The sequence below is a fragment of the Equus przewalskii genome, chromosome 1 (genome assembly GCF_037783145.1).
Source record: "Equus przewalskii isolate Varuska chromosome 1, EquPr2, whole genome shotgun sequence".
Taxonomy (NCBI): Eukaryota; Metazoa; Chordata; class Mammalia; order Perissodactyla; family Equidae; genus Equus; species Equus przewalskii.
Genome location: NC_091831.1, coordinates 127,853,636 through 127,871,291, shown reverse-complemented (window position 1 = coordinate 127,871,291; position 17,656 = coordinate 127,853,636). Strand labels below are relative to the sequence as shown.

Sequence of the window (17,656 nt, the reverse complement as noted above, 5' to 3'; positions counted from 1 at the left end):
CACATATCTCCCCTGTCCCATCCACCACCCCTCAAAATAGTCCACCTTCTAAGTTGCTTTTTTAATTGGAATGCAACTTTTGGGTACCATGTTTCTTTTCTGTCAGTGGTCTTATCTAGCAAAAGTTTTTCTTTTTGCAAGGGAAATCTTAACTGTACCTGGGTTTCCAATTTAGTCCTTCTAACTCCGACTGTATTAAAGAGGACCCACCAGCAGATGGCAGCAGAATCTCAGGTGTGTTTCCTGTCCACTCCGCCAGCTTTGAGGACAATTAAAGGACTGAGTTTTATCTTGGTTCTTTACCCTTGTCTTGTATATTCTTTGGGTTTGAGTTTAACATCTGAATCCTAAACTGCCTACATTAACTTGGCCATTGTCAGCATCCACATGGATCTCGGTGGCAAATCTCTCACTATAGTGACCATTTTTCAGTCACTGCCTTTATGCTGCCTCTATGGGTTATCTGCTCAGTGGAGGACATCTTCAAGCCGTTATTTCAATTGAGTATCTCTAGGCTCAGACCTTCTCCTAGTACTGTGAGGGGTGGAAGAGCGGAGTTTACATCTTCTAATGAATACCAGGTAAAGTCCAAGGGTAACAAGTTGGCTCAGCATGAAAACACAACTAAGCTCCATACAGGACAATGTAAAAATGGGCCAAAGACCCAGAGAAACAAAGGACTGCCACAGCTTAACAGTAGATAGTTCCAAGGCTGTGGGAGGTGGAAGAACATGCCCAGCACTTTACTTGGGAAAACAGAAGCAAAAGGGAAAAAAATGCTAGTAAGCTTGTGAGAAATTAAAAAAGAACGTAAGATTCTAGCCCCCTCTAGTGCCACTGAGAGCTTATTCATCAGACTGGTGGCACAGGGGAACAGCAGCCATACCTGAGGGCACTGGGCTCCAAACGGAGAAGACTGTCTTCCTAGGGAAGGTGTGTGCTACCTCCTTCAGACGCCTCCAGGAACGGGAATGTCAGGCAGCTCCATGTGAAAGCCAAAACCCAGTTTCAGGACCCAGCCTTCTATATGAAAGGAAGAACTAAGAACGGCTTGAATCCTGAATATAGCCTTTATTCTGGATGAAGCTGATGTGTACAGACCTGTCTCTCTATGGGGCTCTGGCAGTGTCTCCCAGACAGCTAGCAACCCCACATGTTGCAATGTAATGTGGCCCCAGAGACCTCAGCCAGTTGATCTGTCCTGATGCACTGCAGCTTTTTTCCTAAGAACCATGTTTCACACCCCTACTAGGTTAAGCTATAGACTTGTGGTGGTAGGAAGCTGATCCTGTTACAGGAATAAAGAGCAGAACCACCACAACTTTAAATCAGTTTATTGACACAATAACACAACACATTTGCCTCCCTGACACTCCCACCCCCCTCACCCAATCTAGATCTCTCCCTCTTCCTCCCCCCCCTTAGAACAAGCTGTTCAGTGAAAACAGAAAAGGGCAGGCCACTTCTACACCCCCCGGTCCCACCCCTAAGCCCTGTGGAACAGGGTCTCAGGCCCTACTCAGAACCTGTTAGAGAGGGAGGGGGGCAGTTAGCACTATACTCAGCCAGGCAACAGATTCCCCCACAACTCCCAGGCCCTGAGTTGCTATTTTTCTTGCTCTGTTCTTTGCGACCCTAGGAAGGAGACACCTTGTGGCCTGGGCCTGCAACCAGGAGCAAGAACTTCTGGCTTTGATTTGAGAATTGGAGTTGGCTACTTATTTTTAAGGCCCAGGCACCCCAAAAAAAGCCCTGGTGGTGGGAGTGAACTTTAGTGCCCCTATTTAAAATGCACTGATAACATTAAACAGATTAAGCCAGCTTAACCAAATGCCAGAATAACATTAAGCTCTAAAGAAGGAGGGGTCAGACCTGCTTTCACCAGGCCAGACACATAATGCACACAGAGAAGCCCCGGTGGAGTGTCAAAAAAACACTTCAAGGACACTGCCCCGGGGCTGAAAAGCCTATACTCAGAAACCCTTGGGGGGGTGACAGGAAGCAAGGAAAGAAAATACACAAGTCTTAAAAACCGAAAAAAAAAGCCCAACAGCAGGGGAACCTGAGCCTGACAGTGCTGCCCAACAGCCCTCCAGGCCTCGCCCCTGGACCCAGACAGTCCCTCCCCATCTAGGCAATGTCCTCCCCTAGGCTAGATAGAGCACATCACACAGCGCAGTTTAAAAAGCTTCTAATGCCAGTTCATAAACATCTTCATTTACTATTGGTGATTACATGTGAATAATATGTTTATACTGTTCTTTATGGAAAACAATTTCAACGAGTCAACTCCAAGAACACAATAGGCAACCTTCACCCTGAGCCCCTCAGCGTCCTTTTCTAGACAGCAAGGAGCCCCCTCCTCTGTCCCAGGGCTGCCTAACTTCCCCTCTTCCCCCACTGTGGCTCTTGGGCAAAGCATCCTTTATGACCGTTAGTCCTCATCGGACAAGTTCTGGTCCAGGGAGTAAACCATGAACATCACATCTGGCCGAGAGGGGACACAGGGATGGCCTGGACGCACAATCTCAAAGCCCAAGAAGCTGAAGGTCTTCAGGAGTGGAGCTGAGGAAGATAAGAGTATAAAAAGGATTCTGATAAGAAACACAAGGGTAGGCTCAAATGGAGGGAAAACCCGAAACAAAGATGGAATAACTAAGCACTAGGCCTTTACTAAAGGACCTTTGGGCACTCCCACCCCCATGAATTCCCAGGGTTTGTATGGCAAGCTCAAGAGCCCCACCCCCACTGCCTAGGAGCCCCCTTCTCCCCTCCCCAGTCTCCCATCGTCTGGGCAGTAGGCTTCAGGCTGCTTTGACTCCTCACCTCTGTCTTCCCGCCCCTTCCTGAAGCAGATGAAGACATAGTTCACTTTCATCTTCTCTTCAGCAAACTCTAGCAGTGCTAACAATCTGCAAGAAACAAAGAAAAGCACTCAGGCCCACCACCATTTCTCTAGACTTCCCACCCACCCCAAAAAAGGGCTTTTCTGAGGCTTACAGCCAGCATTATAAATAGGGAAGCTCCAGGGAGACAGTTCTTCAAGACACCAGGAGCCCTGAGTTTAGGAGGAAAAAAGCCACAATTCCAAAGAAAAATGTTATTGAATTATCTCTTCCTGGAATAGGGGTTCTTCATCTGAAGTTAACACTAACCAACTTAATGCAGTTCACACGACAGTATGGGGCCTAGGAAGAGAACTAGTTTTTCAGGGATCTTCCAAAGTTGTCAAGTTTGATAATGAGAACCTGCCACTGAGAGGGACTCTGGGCCCTAACTCTGCCTAAAAGGATTTCCTCACGAGGCTGGGGCCACTCAAGAGAACTCCGTCCTCAGGACTGTTTCCTCCAAACCTGGCTGCTTGGAGGGCCTTGCCCAATCCAGTGAAATCCCACTGTATCTCTGAGCTTCCTGGCCTTCTGAACAGCACCACTGTATGGCGGCTCAAGCGGGATTTAACGTCTGCTGAGAAGAGTGAACCATGGGGCCATTAAATGACAGGGATTTGGTTAATGTGATAATGATCTGCTTTAATTATAACCTGGAGCAGGCCTGTTTTACTGGCTAAAAATAACAGGTTACAAAATGGTATCTACTTGGGAAGTCTAGAGCTAGGGGAAAAGGCAGACTCCCTACTCATCTGTTAGCCCCAGTAAGCCTATGCCCTTCTGTGGAATGGGACCTCCTTCCCCGTTTACTCCTTCCCCTTCCCCAGCACTTGCTCCTTACCCTTCTTTGCTCCCATCAGCTAATAATCCATCTGGGATTTCTATAAACAGGCTCTGGCTGGACAGGACTGCATCCCAGGAAGAGACCTTCACCTCGGTGACCTCATACTGGAAGTGGACGATGTGAGGTTTTCCATCGTTCACAGGGAGGTCCTGGGTCACAGTGAGCTTCTCGTCCTGGGAGGAGATCACATCAGAGGACCAGGTCACTTCTGCTTCTGGCCATGTCATAGGCTCCCTAACCTAGGTGGTGCTGGGAGTCCCCTTGGGCCAATCTCAGGGTAGCACAGGATAGAGGGCATGCTAAAAATGTAGAACTGCATGCAGGCTAAATGGAGCCATCACTACTCCTCGGGCACTAAGACCAGTTGATGTCGGCTAAAATCCAGCATGATGGGAAGGGAAATATTTACCAAGTGTCCACTAAGTGCCACATACTGTGCAAGATGCTTTCCCATTTTTCAATCATCAAAACAAGCACTTGCGGTAGGCATTAATATCTCCAATTTTAAATCCGACATACTAGGGGCCCAGAACAATTAAGCAACTGACCCAAGGTTCCACAGCTAGTAAACAGCAGAGTTGAGATTCAAACAAGATCTCCCTGACTCACAAGCCCATCCTTTTCCCCCCAACACCACACTCCTTCCCTTCCCTCTCTGAAAAGGAAACTTTAGAAACAAATGAGGATGTGTGTGCCCAGATCAACCAAAGCTGGCTTCCAGGGAGACTGCAGGGTCCATGTTGTCTCCCTTGGGCACAATCTCAAGAGACCAGAACTCAGCCACCCTGCTACCCATCAAGGCCAGTCTTAGGGAGAAGCTAAACCATCTTCTGGGCCTCAATCACAGAGATTAAAAGGCAGCAAAGGGCTGGTTGCCCACCCCGGCCCAGATCACTCTCCGCGTAGATTCCCAGGGTTCTCTACAGTTCCTGGATTGTGCCTTATGCTGCCAGTGTGACAGGTGACTGAGATGCAAGGCCCCTGTCTGCTTACCACTCACCTCCACATGACCCTGCCCCACCTCCATCAAGCTGGTAAGGGAGAGAAATCAGAATGCCCAAGGGTCAAGGACAATGGGAAAACTGCTCCTCCTGGCCCTTGGTATTTCTCAAGAGAAACTGAGGAGCAGCACCAGAAAGAGCTCTCGCACCCCTCCCATTCACCATCCTCCCTCCCACTCAGGACCCTAAAGTGCGAAGATGGCAGAGTGTTTGCTTGGTGCTGATAACTTCCTTCTAGTTCTCTCCAAAAGCCACAGAGCAGCCCGAGTTGAAAGAGTCCTTCCCAATCCCCCTACTGGCCTGGCCTAAGAGAAAACTAAAGAAAGTGATTACTGCCCTTCAACAGCAGTTCAGTGCAGTGTGAGAACACACTGCTCCAAGCCTTCCACCCCAGAGTCCTCCTTACCTTATATATTAGAGCTGAGAGAGAAGGATCCCTGCCGCCCCCTCGCCCACCGGGGATCTTCGACAGTGGGTGAGGGGCATCAGGAGCACCACAGAGGCCCTGGAACAATGTGCCTGCAGCACTGGAGCTGGGGACAGTTACTCAAAGGCAAAATACTACTGCAAGAAACAGAGAAGGTGAGACAGTAAACACCAAGACTTGAAGACTGAACTCCACATCCACCCCAACCCCTGCCCTGGCTCTCCCTAACAAATGCTCTAAGGCTCCAACACTGCCCCAGTCCTTTCAGCTTCAGCTTTCAGAACTACTGTTCTCTTAAAGGGCAGGAACCCACCATCCTACAGACGCATAGGGAGTCCCAGAAGGGCCAAGGGATTCCAGGTGGACATGTCTGACCAAAGGAGCACCTGTCAAACATCAAACATATCTCTGTAGTGCTGGCAGACCATGGGAGGAACCAGATCCTGGCCTGCCTGCTTGGCCTGGAGCCCTGTACCCCCACCAACACCTTTACCCCAACAGTGCCTCAATACCAATGTGGCAGAATTGCAAAGCCTACACAATCATTTCATGCTGGACAGGCATATGGGCCTCAGGAAGTCATGTGGGCTGGATACTGAGTCCCTAAGAAACTCCCAAGATAACTTTTCCAATGATGGCCTTCTCCCTGATCAACAAAGGAACTGGACAAGAAATCACCCAGATCCCTCTAGAGTCAAGAACTGAATTAAATCCAGGGATTTAGCTGCCAGAAAGGAGGTGCACTATAGTAGAGTATTATGGTGTCAGAGTTTGTCCATGGTGTGCCACCAAATGCTGGGCCTCCTTGCCCTTTGCTAGAATATGATCTAGGCATGGGAGTTTAGGTAATACTGCTGTGGTCAGAATGGACACTCAGGTGCATGTGCACTGGCGGGGGGTGGAGGGAGGTTGGGGCTTTGCTGGAAGGAGCTATACATGCTGGGACCTGAGTAAGGAAGGCAATAATCAGATGAATTACAGAGGATGAAAGGCTCCTAAAGCAGCTCCCTGTCACCTCCAGGTGTGTGCCCTTAGTGCCACCATGATTTTTAGGTGGACCCAACAAACCTGTTCCACTGCCTTCTCTGAATCCAATTTAGTGGCTCCCTAGGCTGAGATGTAGTTCACTCCACCGGCTGAGGGCAAGTGAAACGAGGAAAGAGGTAAATTGTCTGTGCATGTACACAATGACTCAGCAATAGGCTTGTCCTACAGCCCCAACACGCCAGCCTCAGGGCAGCTGGAATGCAATGGATAACTTGGGAGGCTGTTGGACTGATGTGCTGGAGCCAGCTCCTACAACTGTGCATTCTTCCCCACTGTGTGTTTAGTGATGTCATGTTGGTAGCTTGAATCAGCCAGGGGGTAGTATTTACACCACAGAAATCAGTAAATGCTAGAAATCAAGGCTTTTTTTCTTGAAAACTAGTTGTAAAATAACGTGAGGCACCATTCTTCACACTGTCCTTTGCTTTATATGACATGGCATGCCAGATTTGAGTTCTTCACTTAGGTTCAGAGTGACAGAACAGAACTCACACCTAACATGGCAATGGTACAATAACCAAATGGGCAGCCCACTAAAACTCTGAGTACTGAAACCTGTATGAGCATTCCAGCTGAGACAGGAAGTCCAAACCCATCACTGCTCTAGCTCGGCTCCTCTTTCTCTCAAGGATTTCAACTAGGGGCCTGAAATTACACACGGAAATTTCACTGGGAGATGGGAGTTCCCAGGGCAGTGTCAGTGGGCCTGGAGCAGCATCAGCGCCTGAGAGTGATAACCACATAGGCCGCCTCCTGCCTCCTGCCTCCTGCCTCCTCTGGAAAGCCTCAGGGCATCCTCAGCCTGCCTACTTTTGGCCTTACCAACAGCTACTAGCAGAAGGGGCATGACAGAGGACTACGCTACTGTTTTCAAGGATGAGACTGATTTCCTGGGGCGGCGGGGAATGATCCCTTCCAATGTGTTAAGGAATAGAATAGAGTGTCCAGGCCAGAAAAAAATGACAAGGGTGGAGGCTTCCCCAAGCAAAGGCACACATATGCCCCACATGACCTGATTCCCTTCCTGTTTCCTAGAGACCACTTCAGGTCTCTGTTGAGGTTCCTGCTGGAGCACCAGGAAGGCTGCGGCACTGGAGAAAACTGAGCAAACCTCCTCTAGGCTAAATAGATGAGATGTAGCTTTGTATACCAGGAGAAGTGCATGGGTTCACAAAACAACCAAATCACCAAGGCCCCTGCAGTTCTAGAATTATGGTGCTAACTCACTTAAACTTCAGACTCCTACTTACAGAGAAATGATTCCTCAACAGTCTTTAGATGGGAGAACTACATTCAACCCCTGACCTGCATTTCAACCATTATCTTGATTCCGAGCTAATTTTTACTTGGAAATGGCAGAAACAATGGGGCCAACCCATCGAAAAGATCAGAATGAGGTAGGTTTCCTTTTTTTAGATTCAGAATCCCCTTTGTCTTCCCAGAAATAATCCCTAGAGCCTGCCCTGTGTCCAGCACTAATCTATGAGCTCCTGATATTGCTCGTGTCCTGATCTCGTTCCTCTTCAAATAAATGCAAGAAGGCTATTTCACGGTAACAAATCATTCACTTCCCCACTCTCGCATACAGGGATCTTGAGACTACTTTCCTCCTCCCCGTCCACCAAAGTCTGCACGAAAAAGCAAGTGTGTGTGTGAGTGGGGGTGGAAGAGTGTTTCAGGCCCCCACCATGGAATCCAGTTCCAGCTCTCTAAGAGAAACAGCTGGGGTTTGGCATAAGCTTAGTAGATAGTAGATCACAATCCATAATTATCTTCATCGTCTATCATAAAATGGATCTGTTTTTAGTTACATGCTCTGAATGGAAAATTGCTTCTCTTTCAAAAAAAGAAATTGCTAATTGTTATTTCTGAAGTGAGAAGGGAAGGCAGATGGGTACATCCATGTGGTGGTTAAAGAAATCAAGGGACATGAAAATGTCCAGAAATGGCTTTCTCTTCTTGTGTTGGCTTTAGTGTACAAAATGGTATTATGTCAAAATATGCCACCAACATCAACAGTGAATACTAGAGGAAACTTAAACACAGAGAAAGTGGCTTCTAAACACAAGTCTTCCTATCACAAGATCCAAACCAGGTTAGGTTTCATATTCAGTTCAGTCGTGTTTCTACTGGCTCTAATGCCCAGCTTTTTCCTTTCCTGCTCACTCTCCACTGGGGGGCAGGCATGGTTTAATCTCTACCACCAAAAGGATGATTTAAGAAGCTCAGTCTAGAAGCTGAAAAGATCAGGCTGATTAAGGAGAATCAAATCTATCAGACTAAACCCAAACATCCAGCTAGGCTGGTCCTGCTGTTAGAGGAGAAGAAAAAAATACAGCATGCTGGAAATGAGGGCGTCAGGTATCCAAGTTAATTCGGAAGAGAGATGGGAGATTAGAGCTGATCTGTTAGTGCCTTTTATTTTCTCAGTTGTTATCAGACATTCCCTTGGAAGCACTCCTAAGGATACGTATGAGTGCCACTGACATATCACGTCCTGCGGCCTCTCACTTAAAGCATTCTGAAAAACTTGTCTGAAATGCCCTTAGCAGGTTATAATTTCATACACTGGCTACAGAGAGGCAGTGTATGCAGCAGATATATTGCTGGGGAATGTTCCTGGTAAATCAAATTTTTATAATTCAAATCTTATTTTTAAATCTCTAGGGATCTTACTATTTAAAGGAAGTAATATCAAATCTCTTGATAAAGGATCTCCTGTTAAACAATCACTTCCAGTTGACTTTGTCAGTTCTGATTTTTATATTTAGTTTGCTCAAAGCAGGGTATAGCCTACTACACAGGGTAGAGATTTAATATAAAAGTAATTCTGTGGGGGCCGGCCCCGTGGCCAAGTGGTTAAGTTCGCACGCTCTGCTCCAGTGGCCCAGGGTTTCGCTCGTGGGAAGGCTGGGCGCGGACATGGCATTGCTCATCAGGCCGGGCTGAGGCGGCATCCCACATGTCACAACTAGAAGGACTTACAACTAAAAATATACAACTATGCACTGGGGGCCTTGGGGAGAAAGGAAAAATTTTTTTAAATTTTAAAAAAGTAATTGTGTGACTAACTTGCATTCAGCTACATCTAACAAATACCTGAATTCATATTCCCCTTGATATACTTTTGATCATGTTTCATTTGAATCAGCGGCCTGAGCTTGTTCAAGTCTGCACCCTTTCTGATTTCCATTACCTGGTCAGAGGCCCTTAGTATAACCTACCTCGTGGTATCAAGTGAAAAGATAAAAACCACATTCCCAAACATTCTATCTCACCCCCCTTTTTCAACTTCTGACCCATTCCTGTCTCAGGCCCTGCCTCAAACAACACTCTCTCATAAACTTCCCTCACATAAACTGCTTTTACTGAGACTAGGATGGTCTCTGATGACTAATCCCTATGCCAAGAGGGACCAATCCAGGGCTGCCATCACACTTAACTAAAAAGAAACAGGAAGAAAGGTGGGAGGTGATGGCCACCTCCAGTCTAGTTGTGACCATAGCTGATTTCCAGCTGCCAATTTCCCCAGGAAAGGGGCCCTGGTCAGATACCAGGCATAAGACATTTCACTAGGGCTGTTCTGTGTGCCAGAGGGAGTCTACTTGCTAAGCAACATTATAAAGAAAATGACATCACCACTTTGAATCACAGACTGAAAGCAAAACTGGGTTTTGGTTGATTCTCCACAAGAAACACACTTAGCTTGGCAGCTAGAATATCTGTGCCTCTGAGGTTTGCTCATCTTATTACACAGCTGATATTGGTACATCTTCCACCAAAGGTAGGCAAAACCACCGGTGCTACCAGAGGTGGGTGGATAGCTAGGTAATCATGCTTTACAATAAGACCTTAATTTTACACGTTAGATACATTTTAAGTACCGCAAGCTAGTTAGTAAGCTCATCACCCAGGTCCAGCCTCTCTTCCCAGGGTAGAATTACCTCATTGTTTATACAGTATCAAAGGCCTAGGAAATTTTCATAAGGTTTTATCTTGTACAAAGCGTTTTAATTCTTCTGTTGCTAATAGGAAACTACCTGTTTTGTTCACTCCAAGTAACAAAATTCTTTCTCACCTACTTGGCCATTTCTGGTCTACAGCTTTCAATGAGGCTTCATAGCCTTCCAAATCATGGCACCAACTTGAATCAACACCACGTACTGTTTCAACAAGGGATAAATTACTTTTTTTTTCTAGAAATGCACATATGTAACATCCCTCTACCCCACTCCTCAGTCCCCTTTTTTATATTTCTGAGCAGTTCTGAGGCTAAATTTAGATTTCTTGGCAGAGTGAAGAATTACTATTATTAGTCCACACTGCTTTCTTCTGAAGCATACCTCCAGTTTGGGGGGATTCCTGACTACAGTAGGAGTCTCTTTCTCTCTGTGGGATGGCCTTGAAGGCACATGACAGGAAAACTTGCTCTCCCTACCACCCCACCCCCAACAAGCCATAGTGCCATTAAATAAGGAATAACCAAAACCAAATTCTTTGGGAGACAGAAATTCCATTATTCAGGGAACGAGTCAGTGAAGATGCTCAGGGTAGCTCTTATGTGCTCTTGTGTCCTGCCCACGCCCCAGAAAAACCACCTGTAGAACCAAATGCTTCTCCTCAAAGCCCATGAGACACAAATTGATTATCATGTGGCTATCAAGCCAGGGTGAGCTCTTCTCCATATGCTGTACTGTCACAAGGTACGGAGGAAGCCCTAGACAGAGACTGTCTTCCTCCCCCAACAAATCCAGGGAGAGAAAGATTGTGAAGCTTCATTTCCTGGGATTTAAACCTCATGTTCAAAACCCATAATAAAAGTGCTTGAACTTGTGTCTCCTTCCCTCACCTACCATCAGGAATTTTGACATTTTGGAGGTACTAATCAGAACAAAATTGGAAAGGAAGAGCCTTGTTTTCAAAACATACTGCCGGCTCCTCTGCAACTATTTCTTCCAGGAAACCAAGCCTCCACCTCTTGAGTATTTCACTGGAGCCAGGGAAGCTGGAAAGCCCATCCCCCACCCAATGGGAGCTAAACTCCCAGCCAGCTTACCCCCTCGGCGGATACAAAACACCGAGAACACTGACTGGGAAGAATATCCGGCTGTTATCCAGATCCCTAGTTACGGCTTTACCAGGATTCCTTTTAGAAAGTTAGGGGCAGGCCAGAGGAGGCTGGGAAACATGCTATGGAAAAAGGATTGCCATAACTCAAAGAAACCAGACACCTTGCACACACCACCCCACCCCCAGGCCAAAGTGGAGGAGCCTGATCCAAGTCCTTGCTCCTGCCCAGGCCCTGGCAAGCCAGCTGGCTCCTCCCTCCACCTGCCTTTCATACAGCCAAACCCCTCAAATTACCAACACCCTAAGCAAGGGCCCTGGAGACAAGCAAGCCTGTTTTGCCACTTAGGAAGCTGGAAGGAATCTTCAAGTTAGGCGAACCCAACCTCCTCTTTTTACATGTAAGCACACTGGCTAGCCAGAACTAGAACTCAGGTCTCTCAACCTCAGTCAGCGAAGATCCTTATGTGTTCGTCCCAAGTGCTCAACTCTCAGGGCTCAGCAGGCAAAGGAATTGGCACCCAGACCAGTTCAGTCTGGAGGACTTCAGAAAATGCCTGCTGAGACCACATCACCTTCCAAACCCCACTGAGGAGACAAAAATATAAGAAGAGGAAAGAAAATCCATCTCACATACCCCTTTCATGGGTTGTTCAGTAGGTTCCTCTGCTTCCCTCCACCCCTGTACTTCATCCTGCCCTCTCTCATACCTGTTGTCTACCCTCAGCACACAGCCTTCTTCACAATTAACACCTTTTGCATCCAGCACCATCCAAGTATACATCCACCTCCACCTTCTCAGCTCCAGAGGGGGTGGGTTAGAGAAGATGGAATAAAAGAGGGGACTGCAAAGGGAAATGGATATGGAGAGTCTCGGAAAAGGAAACTGTAACAACAGAATGGGACTGTAGGTAAAGAGGGCTTGGGAGGTGGGGATAATGGATCAAATAGAACCATAACACAACAGGAAATGAGAAGTGAATTTTCTCTCTGCATGTAGGGAAGAAATGGGAGTATGGGAGACATAAGAATCTGAGAATTAAGGGAAGAAAATGGCTAATAGCTGAGAACTGTGTGACTCGAGGTAGGAGAATTTAAGAGGCTGTGGTGGGTATTTTGGATGTTTCTGGATAGTACCTAGGAGAAAAAGACTAAGAAATCCCTAAGAAAAAGCCTTTTTCAGTAGAGAAAAGGCTGACACCCACTAAAGGAATATGATGGGAGGGGCTTTCTGGGGGCTGGGGTGTAAGAGGAGGCAGTGCTTCTCAACCCTGTCTGAACATTAGAAAGAATTACCCAGGGAACTTTAAAAACATATACCAATAATCAGGCCTCACCCTCGGCCAATTACAGCAGATCTTTGAAGGTAGGGTACAGGGAGTGATTTTTCAAATGTGCAGCCAGGGTTGAGAAACACTGAGATACAAGAAAAGCTGAAAACCTAGCTGGATTATTTAAGGATGGTGCTGCTAAAGGACTGGGAAATGGCAAGTTAGAGACCATTTTGGTGAGGAGGGAGCCCAAGTTTGAGAGGAACCTTAAGTGGTAGTTAGAGCCCTATGTGAAGAAAAGCAATAAGGAAGGCTATGTTGGCAAGAGGAACTAAAGCCTAGTTTTGGATAGGCCACGGCACAATTTAAGGAGGATTTGCAGGGAATCAATCTACCTGCAAAACAATGAGGCCCCAGTGAGGGGAAGAGACCATAAGGCCAAATCTGGGGACAAAGTGTCTGGTGTGGGGAACTAACGAGCTTCAGACTCATTTTGGTGGGGGCAGCAACAAGTCTACGGAAAAAATGAGGAAGAGAATTAGACCCAAATTGCAAATGGAAGCCATTCTGATGTATAAGAAACAACTGTGGTGAAAAATTGTGGGGAATCAGGAAATTATGAAACAGTTTCAAAGAAGATTTTGGGGCAGAAATATGGGATATGTTTGAGGGAGGGATAGATGACAAGGGCTGCCTTGGAAAAAAAAAGAGGAGAGGTGAAGAGAGGAAAACTGAAATGCTGAATTCTGCCTAGTTTGGCCAGGGGGAAGTATAGTGATGCCAGTTTAGAAAACCACTGGTGCTCAGTTTCAGAAAGATGTGCACCCTTTCTCTCCAATTAACAGGGGAAGGCTGGGGTCTGGTTTTGAGGGAGGAAACTTGCAAAGGCCCAGCGTTTAGAGTATGGGGTCTGATTTGAAGGCACCGGAGGTTCAGGGAAAGAGGGCAGGCCTTCGGTAGAAGCAGGGTGGGCTGAGTTCTGTGATCTAATGATCTAAAGATGGGGTTCAGTTAAGATGGGAGGAGTAAGAGTAAAGATGAGTTCCAGTTGAGAGAAAGTGTTTAAAGGGTAGGAGTGTTTAGAAGAGTATTGGGGGTAACCCCATTATGGGAATAGGATGGAGGACGGAAGTCAAGTTCAACGTGTTCGAGAAATAAAAGGAATGAGGGTGGGAGACAGGGAAAATGGGGCCGAACTGGGAAAGCGGTGTCAAGGGAGGAGGGATGGGAAAAGATGAAGCTGGAGTGAGAGACCAAGGGGACGGCTGGGCATCGCTGTAAAGACTATTAGGGCTGAGGAGAGCGGCAGAGGGTAATGGGTGGGGGTAAAGGGTTCAGTTGAGAACTGAAGGATGGAGTCCGACTGGGGGGCGGGAGCAGTGAGAAGAGAGGGGTCCGGTCAGAGGGTGCAGTTTGAATTAGGGAAGGAATTCAAAAGATTGGGTTAAGTGACTCAAAGGGAGAGGAAGAAAGATTTGGGGAAGATGGGAAACAATCTGGAGAGTCTGGATGAGGAAGAAAGCCCAGTTTGGGGAATGGGGCACCGTTCGGCGGGGCCGAATGGAAATGGGGACTTGATTGTAAGGTTGGGTCCGGGTTTGTGCGGGCTTTACCGGAGAAGGAGGCCCGGATGAGGGGGATGGGCCGGGCTAGAGGGAGGGGGCTAAAGGACGGAAGGAGGCCTCATTGCGGGGCTGGGGATCCGACTGAGGTGGCAGAAGTGGAGAAGGGACCCAGTGGGGGGGCAGATGGGGCCCCGTTGGGGGGGCGGGGACCCGCTGGATTGTGGGGGAGGAGGCCCTCTGGAGCAGATGAGGGGCGGGTGGGGGCGGGGAGCCTGGGCCGGGCCGTTACCTGTCCTGGGTGTTTATCATCCTCGGCGGCTCTGCTCAGGGTGGGAGGAGGCGGCGCAGGGAGTGGGTAGGTGGATGAGTGGGTGGGTGTGGGGTCGCGCGCGCGCGGGGCCGATCTCTGCGGGCTAAGTCCCTGTCAGGCCGCGGGCCCAGAGCCCTCCTCCTGCCTCAGCGAGCGCCTGCCTCCAACTGACCCTCCCCGGCCGCCGCCGACGCCGCCGCAACCGCCCCGCCCCCCGAGTGCCTCATCTGCATAGCCCCACCCCAGCGCCGCGCGGTGTCCTGGGAAACTGGGGCCCACAACAAAGGGCAAAGCACCTCCCCGCCTCCCCGCCTCCGCGCAGGCGCACTTGGTGCCGGTAGCCAAGGTCGGGAGCGTAGGTTGGGGGTACCGTTGTGGAGTTGTGAAGGGTGAATGCGGTCGTGGTCGTAGCTTCAAGGCCCGGAAGATGCTTTTTAGTGTTTTCTGAGCATTGACCCAACCTAGTCCTCGCCTCTACTCCTCGTTTGCGAGGGGCCGAGCAGGGAAGTGTCGTTTGTAGGCCCTGGGAGGATATTTTATTAAACAAAACAAAATCAGAAATCTAGGAGGACTGACTACACACATATTAGCTCCATTCCCAGACTGAGCCCAGGCCTACAGAGCTCAGCTGCCTCAGTTCATAATGCAGATCAATAACCTCAGCTGTCAGCTGAGATCAACACTCTGCTCCCTGAAAACATAGCTCAGGTCAATGGTCACCGTCTGACCCTGGCTGGTAGTCATCTGAAGCCAAATCTCTGTGGGTCAGGATCACAGTCACCTGACAGCAGTGATGGAAAGTACCATCACCAACTTGTTCACAGTCACTTTAGATCACAATCACGAAGTCACTTCTGTTCACTAACCCTGCTGGTCATTATCACAGATCAATGACAACAAGTCATAATCACTGGTGCACAGACCCCTCAGATCACAGTCATTGCAGGCCACCATCACAGGCACTTCCACACAATCATCAAAGCTCCCAACTCTCTGTTCATAGTCAATCCAGACTGCAAACCAGAGAGGTCACATTATCTCAGATCACAGGGGAGTGCTGTCACCTCAAATCTCATTCATTCATTTATTCAACAAACAATTATTGAGCAGCTTCTTACCATGTGCTCCAGGCATGTGCTAGAGTCCAGGAATACTTAATAATCAACTATGCAAAGTTCCTGCCTTGGGTGTCACAATCTGGTCAGAGGGAGAGACACAGAGAGGCCATCACAATATGAGGTAGGTAAGTGCTCGATCTGAAGGAAACCACAGAGAAAGTAACTAGGGAATTCGGGACAGCTTCACAGATCAGAGATCCCTATAACCCCCAATTCATAATAGCCCCAAATCACAAATATCCCTCAATAGAACCATCTTGGACACCATTACTCTATTTCACAAACAACATGCTTTTGGTTTTTAGATGACGGGGATGCAGGGATGGAAAAAAGCTTGGAGTGGCCAAACTAAGGCTTTTTCAGCAAAAATTGAAGTGGTAAATGATACCAGAACTGCCCAGATTATCACTAGATATTTAAACAAGGCTGGTCCTATACTTTGGCTCACCTTAAATTTCCCACCAGTCCCCTAGGCTATATGTACCTGCTCTTCCAAGTTCACACCAGGTATATTCTTACATTAGTACATAGCAGAATTGAACAATCAAACCCAGTCCTGATCCACCCCATCTCATAGTCCAGAGACTTGGGCAATTCTCCTGGCTCTCAAAGGGAGCTGGGATGGCTCATTTCTGCCAGTGCATCCCTGGACAAGTAACCTTTTGGCCTGAAGGACGGTTTTTGACCAATCAATCAACAAATATTGAGAACTCACTATGTCAATAATGGCGACCATTTAATGAGCATCATGCTAAAGCACTAATTTTTACAACAGCTCCCCTCTCGCATTTTACAGATGAAAAGAATTAAACCTCAGGGAGGTTTTTGCCAACTAATATTTACTGAGGGCCTATATACACCAGGCAAGTTAATTCATTTGCTCTAATTCAAAGCTAGTCAGTGGTAGAGTTGGAATTTGGACCCAGAGTTGTCTGGATTCACATGATGGAAGAGTGAGAAGGGCTCTCCCACTGCTTGCTATTTCAAGGAGTGACCACCCTGATGGCCTCCTGGCCAGCAAGTGTAAAAGTCACAAAAATGGGGAGCTGCCTTCCTCTAGCCTGTGCTGTCCAATATAATAGCCACCAGCCAAATGTGGCTTTAGATTTAAATTAATTAGAATGAAATAAAGTTAAAAATTCAGTTCCTCAGTCCCATTAGCCACATTTCATGAGCTTAATAGCCACACGTGACTAGCGGTTACAGTATTGCATAGTACGGATTTTCCATCAACACAAAGTTCTGGACAATGCTGTATCCCATCATTCCCCTATCCCTATTTACCTCAGTCATCACCACAGGTTTGTGCTCCCTCTCATCCAGTATCACCTCCATCCTTGTCCTCACACTGGCAATACGCCCAAATGGCTCCCAGCTCACTCCCCTCAGCTGTGCCCTACTCCTGTGCCTTCTGCAACCTGTAACCAGCAAATTCTTGCATTTCCTCAGCCTCTTCTCAGGATGCTGTCTTCACCTCTTTGCCTTACCTGAAACCTGGCCATCCCCTAAGGACACTACTTCTTTAGCAGCCCTCTTAGATGAATTCTATTTTCCTCTTACTCTTGTGTACCTCGGGGTCAGGAAGCGAGTAACAAGATTGCTCTCCCACCCTCAATTCCATTTCTAAACCAGTGCTTCCCCTCCCTCCTTGTTCCTTTGAAGCTTCGTCATCTAGACAAACCATCTTGGTTGATGTCATCAATCACCCTCCTGGTTGCTGCACATCATTTAGCTCTTGGCTCACTGCCTTTCTCCCCACCCAAAATTTTGTTATATTTGTTGTGTTCAACATCCAAGTGATGGCCTCTCCAACATCTTCCTTTCACTTCCTTGACCTCCTTATCTCCAGTGATACTTGCCACACTCCACAGCAGCTGCCTGATCTGTAGTCACACCTTCAACTTGGTTTTCACCAAAAACCATACCACCTCCAATATGTAGACTCTCCGACCACAATCTTTCCTTCATTGAGCCTCCCTCAACAATTCTTTGACCTTCATCATGAGCTCCGATCCCTTGACCTCACTAATTTTTCACTATGCATTAGCTCCAGTTTCCATGTTCCTTCTTTTTTAGCATCATTTCCATCATCCATCACTGTAACCACTCTCTTGGCCC

General features: G+C 47.6%; 1 protein-coding gene across 1 annotated transcript; it reads right to left on the bottom strand.

The window, feature by feature from the left end:
* Positions 1 to 1,318: 1,318 nt before the first annotated feature.
* Positions 1,319 to 14,562, bottom strand: OAZ2 (ornithine decarboxylase antizyme 2). Its single transcript, XM_070577208.1, is given in 6 exon segments — positions 1,319 to 2,565; positions 2,827 to 2,912; positions 3,730 to 3,905; positions 5,140 to 5,220; positions 5,222 to 5,297; positions 14,400 to 14,562. Coding segments are annotated over 6 exon segments (570 nt in total). The 5' UTR covers positions 14,420 to 14,562; the 3' UTR covers positions 1,319 to 2,434.
* Positions 14,563 to 17,656: the final 3,094 nt, after the last annotated feature.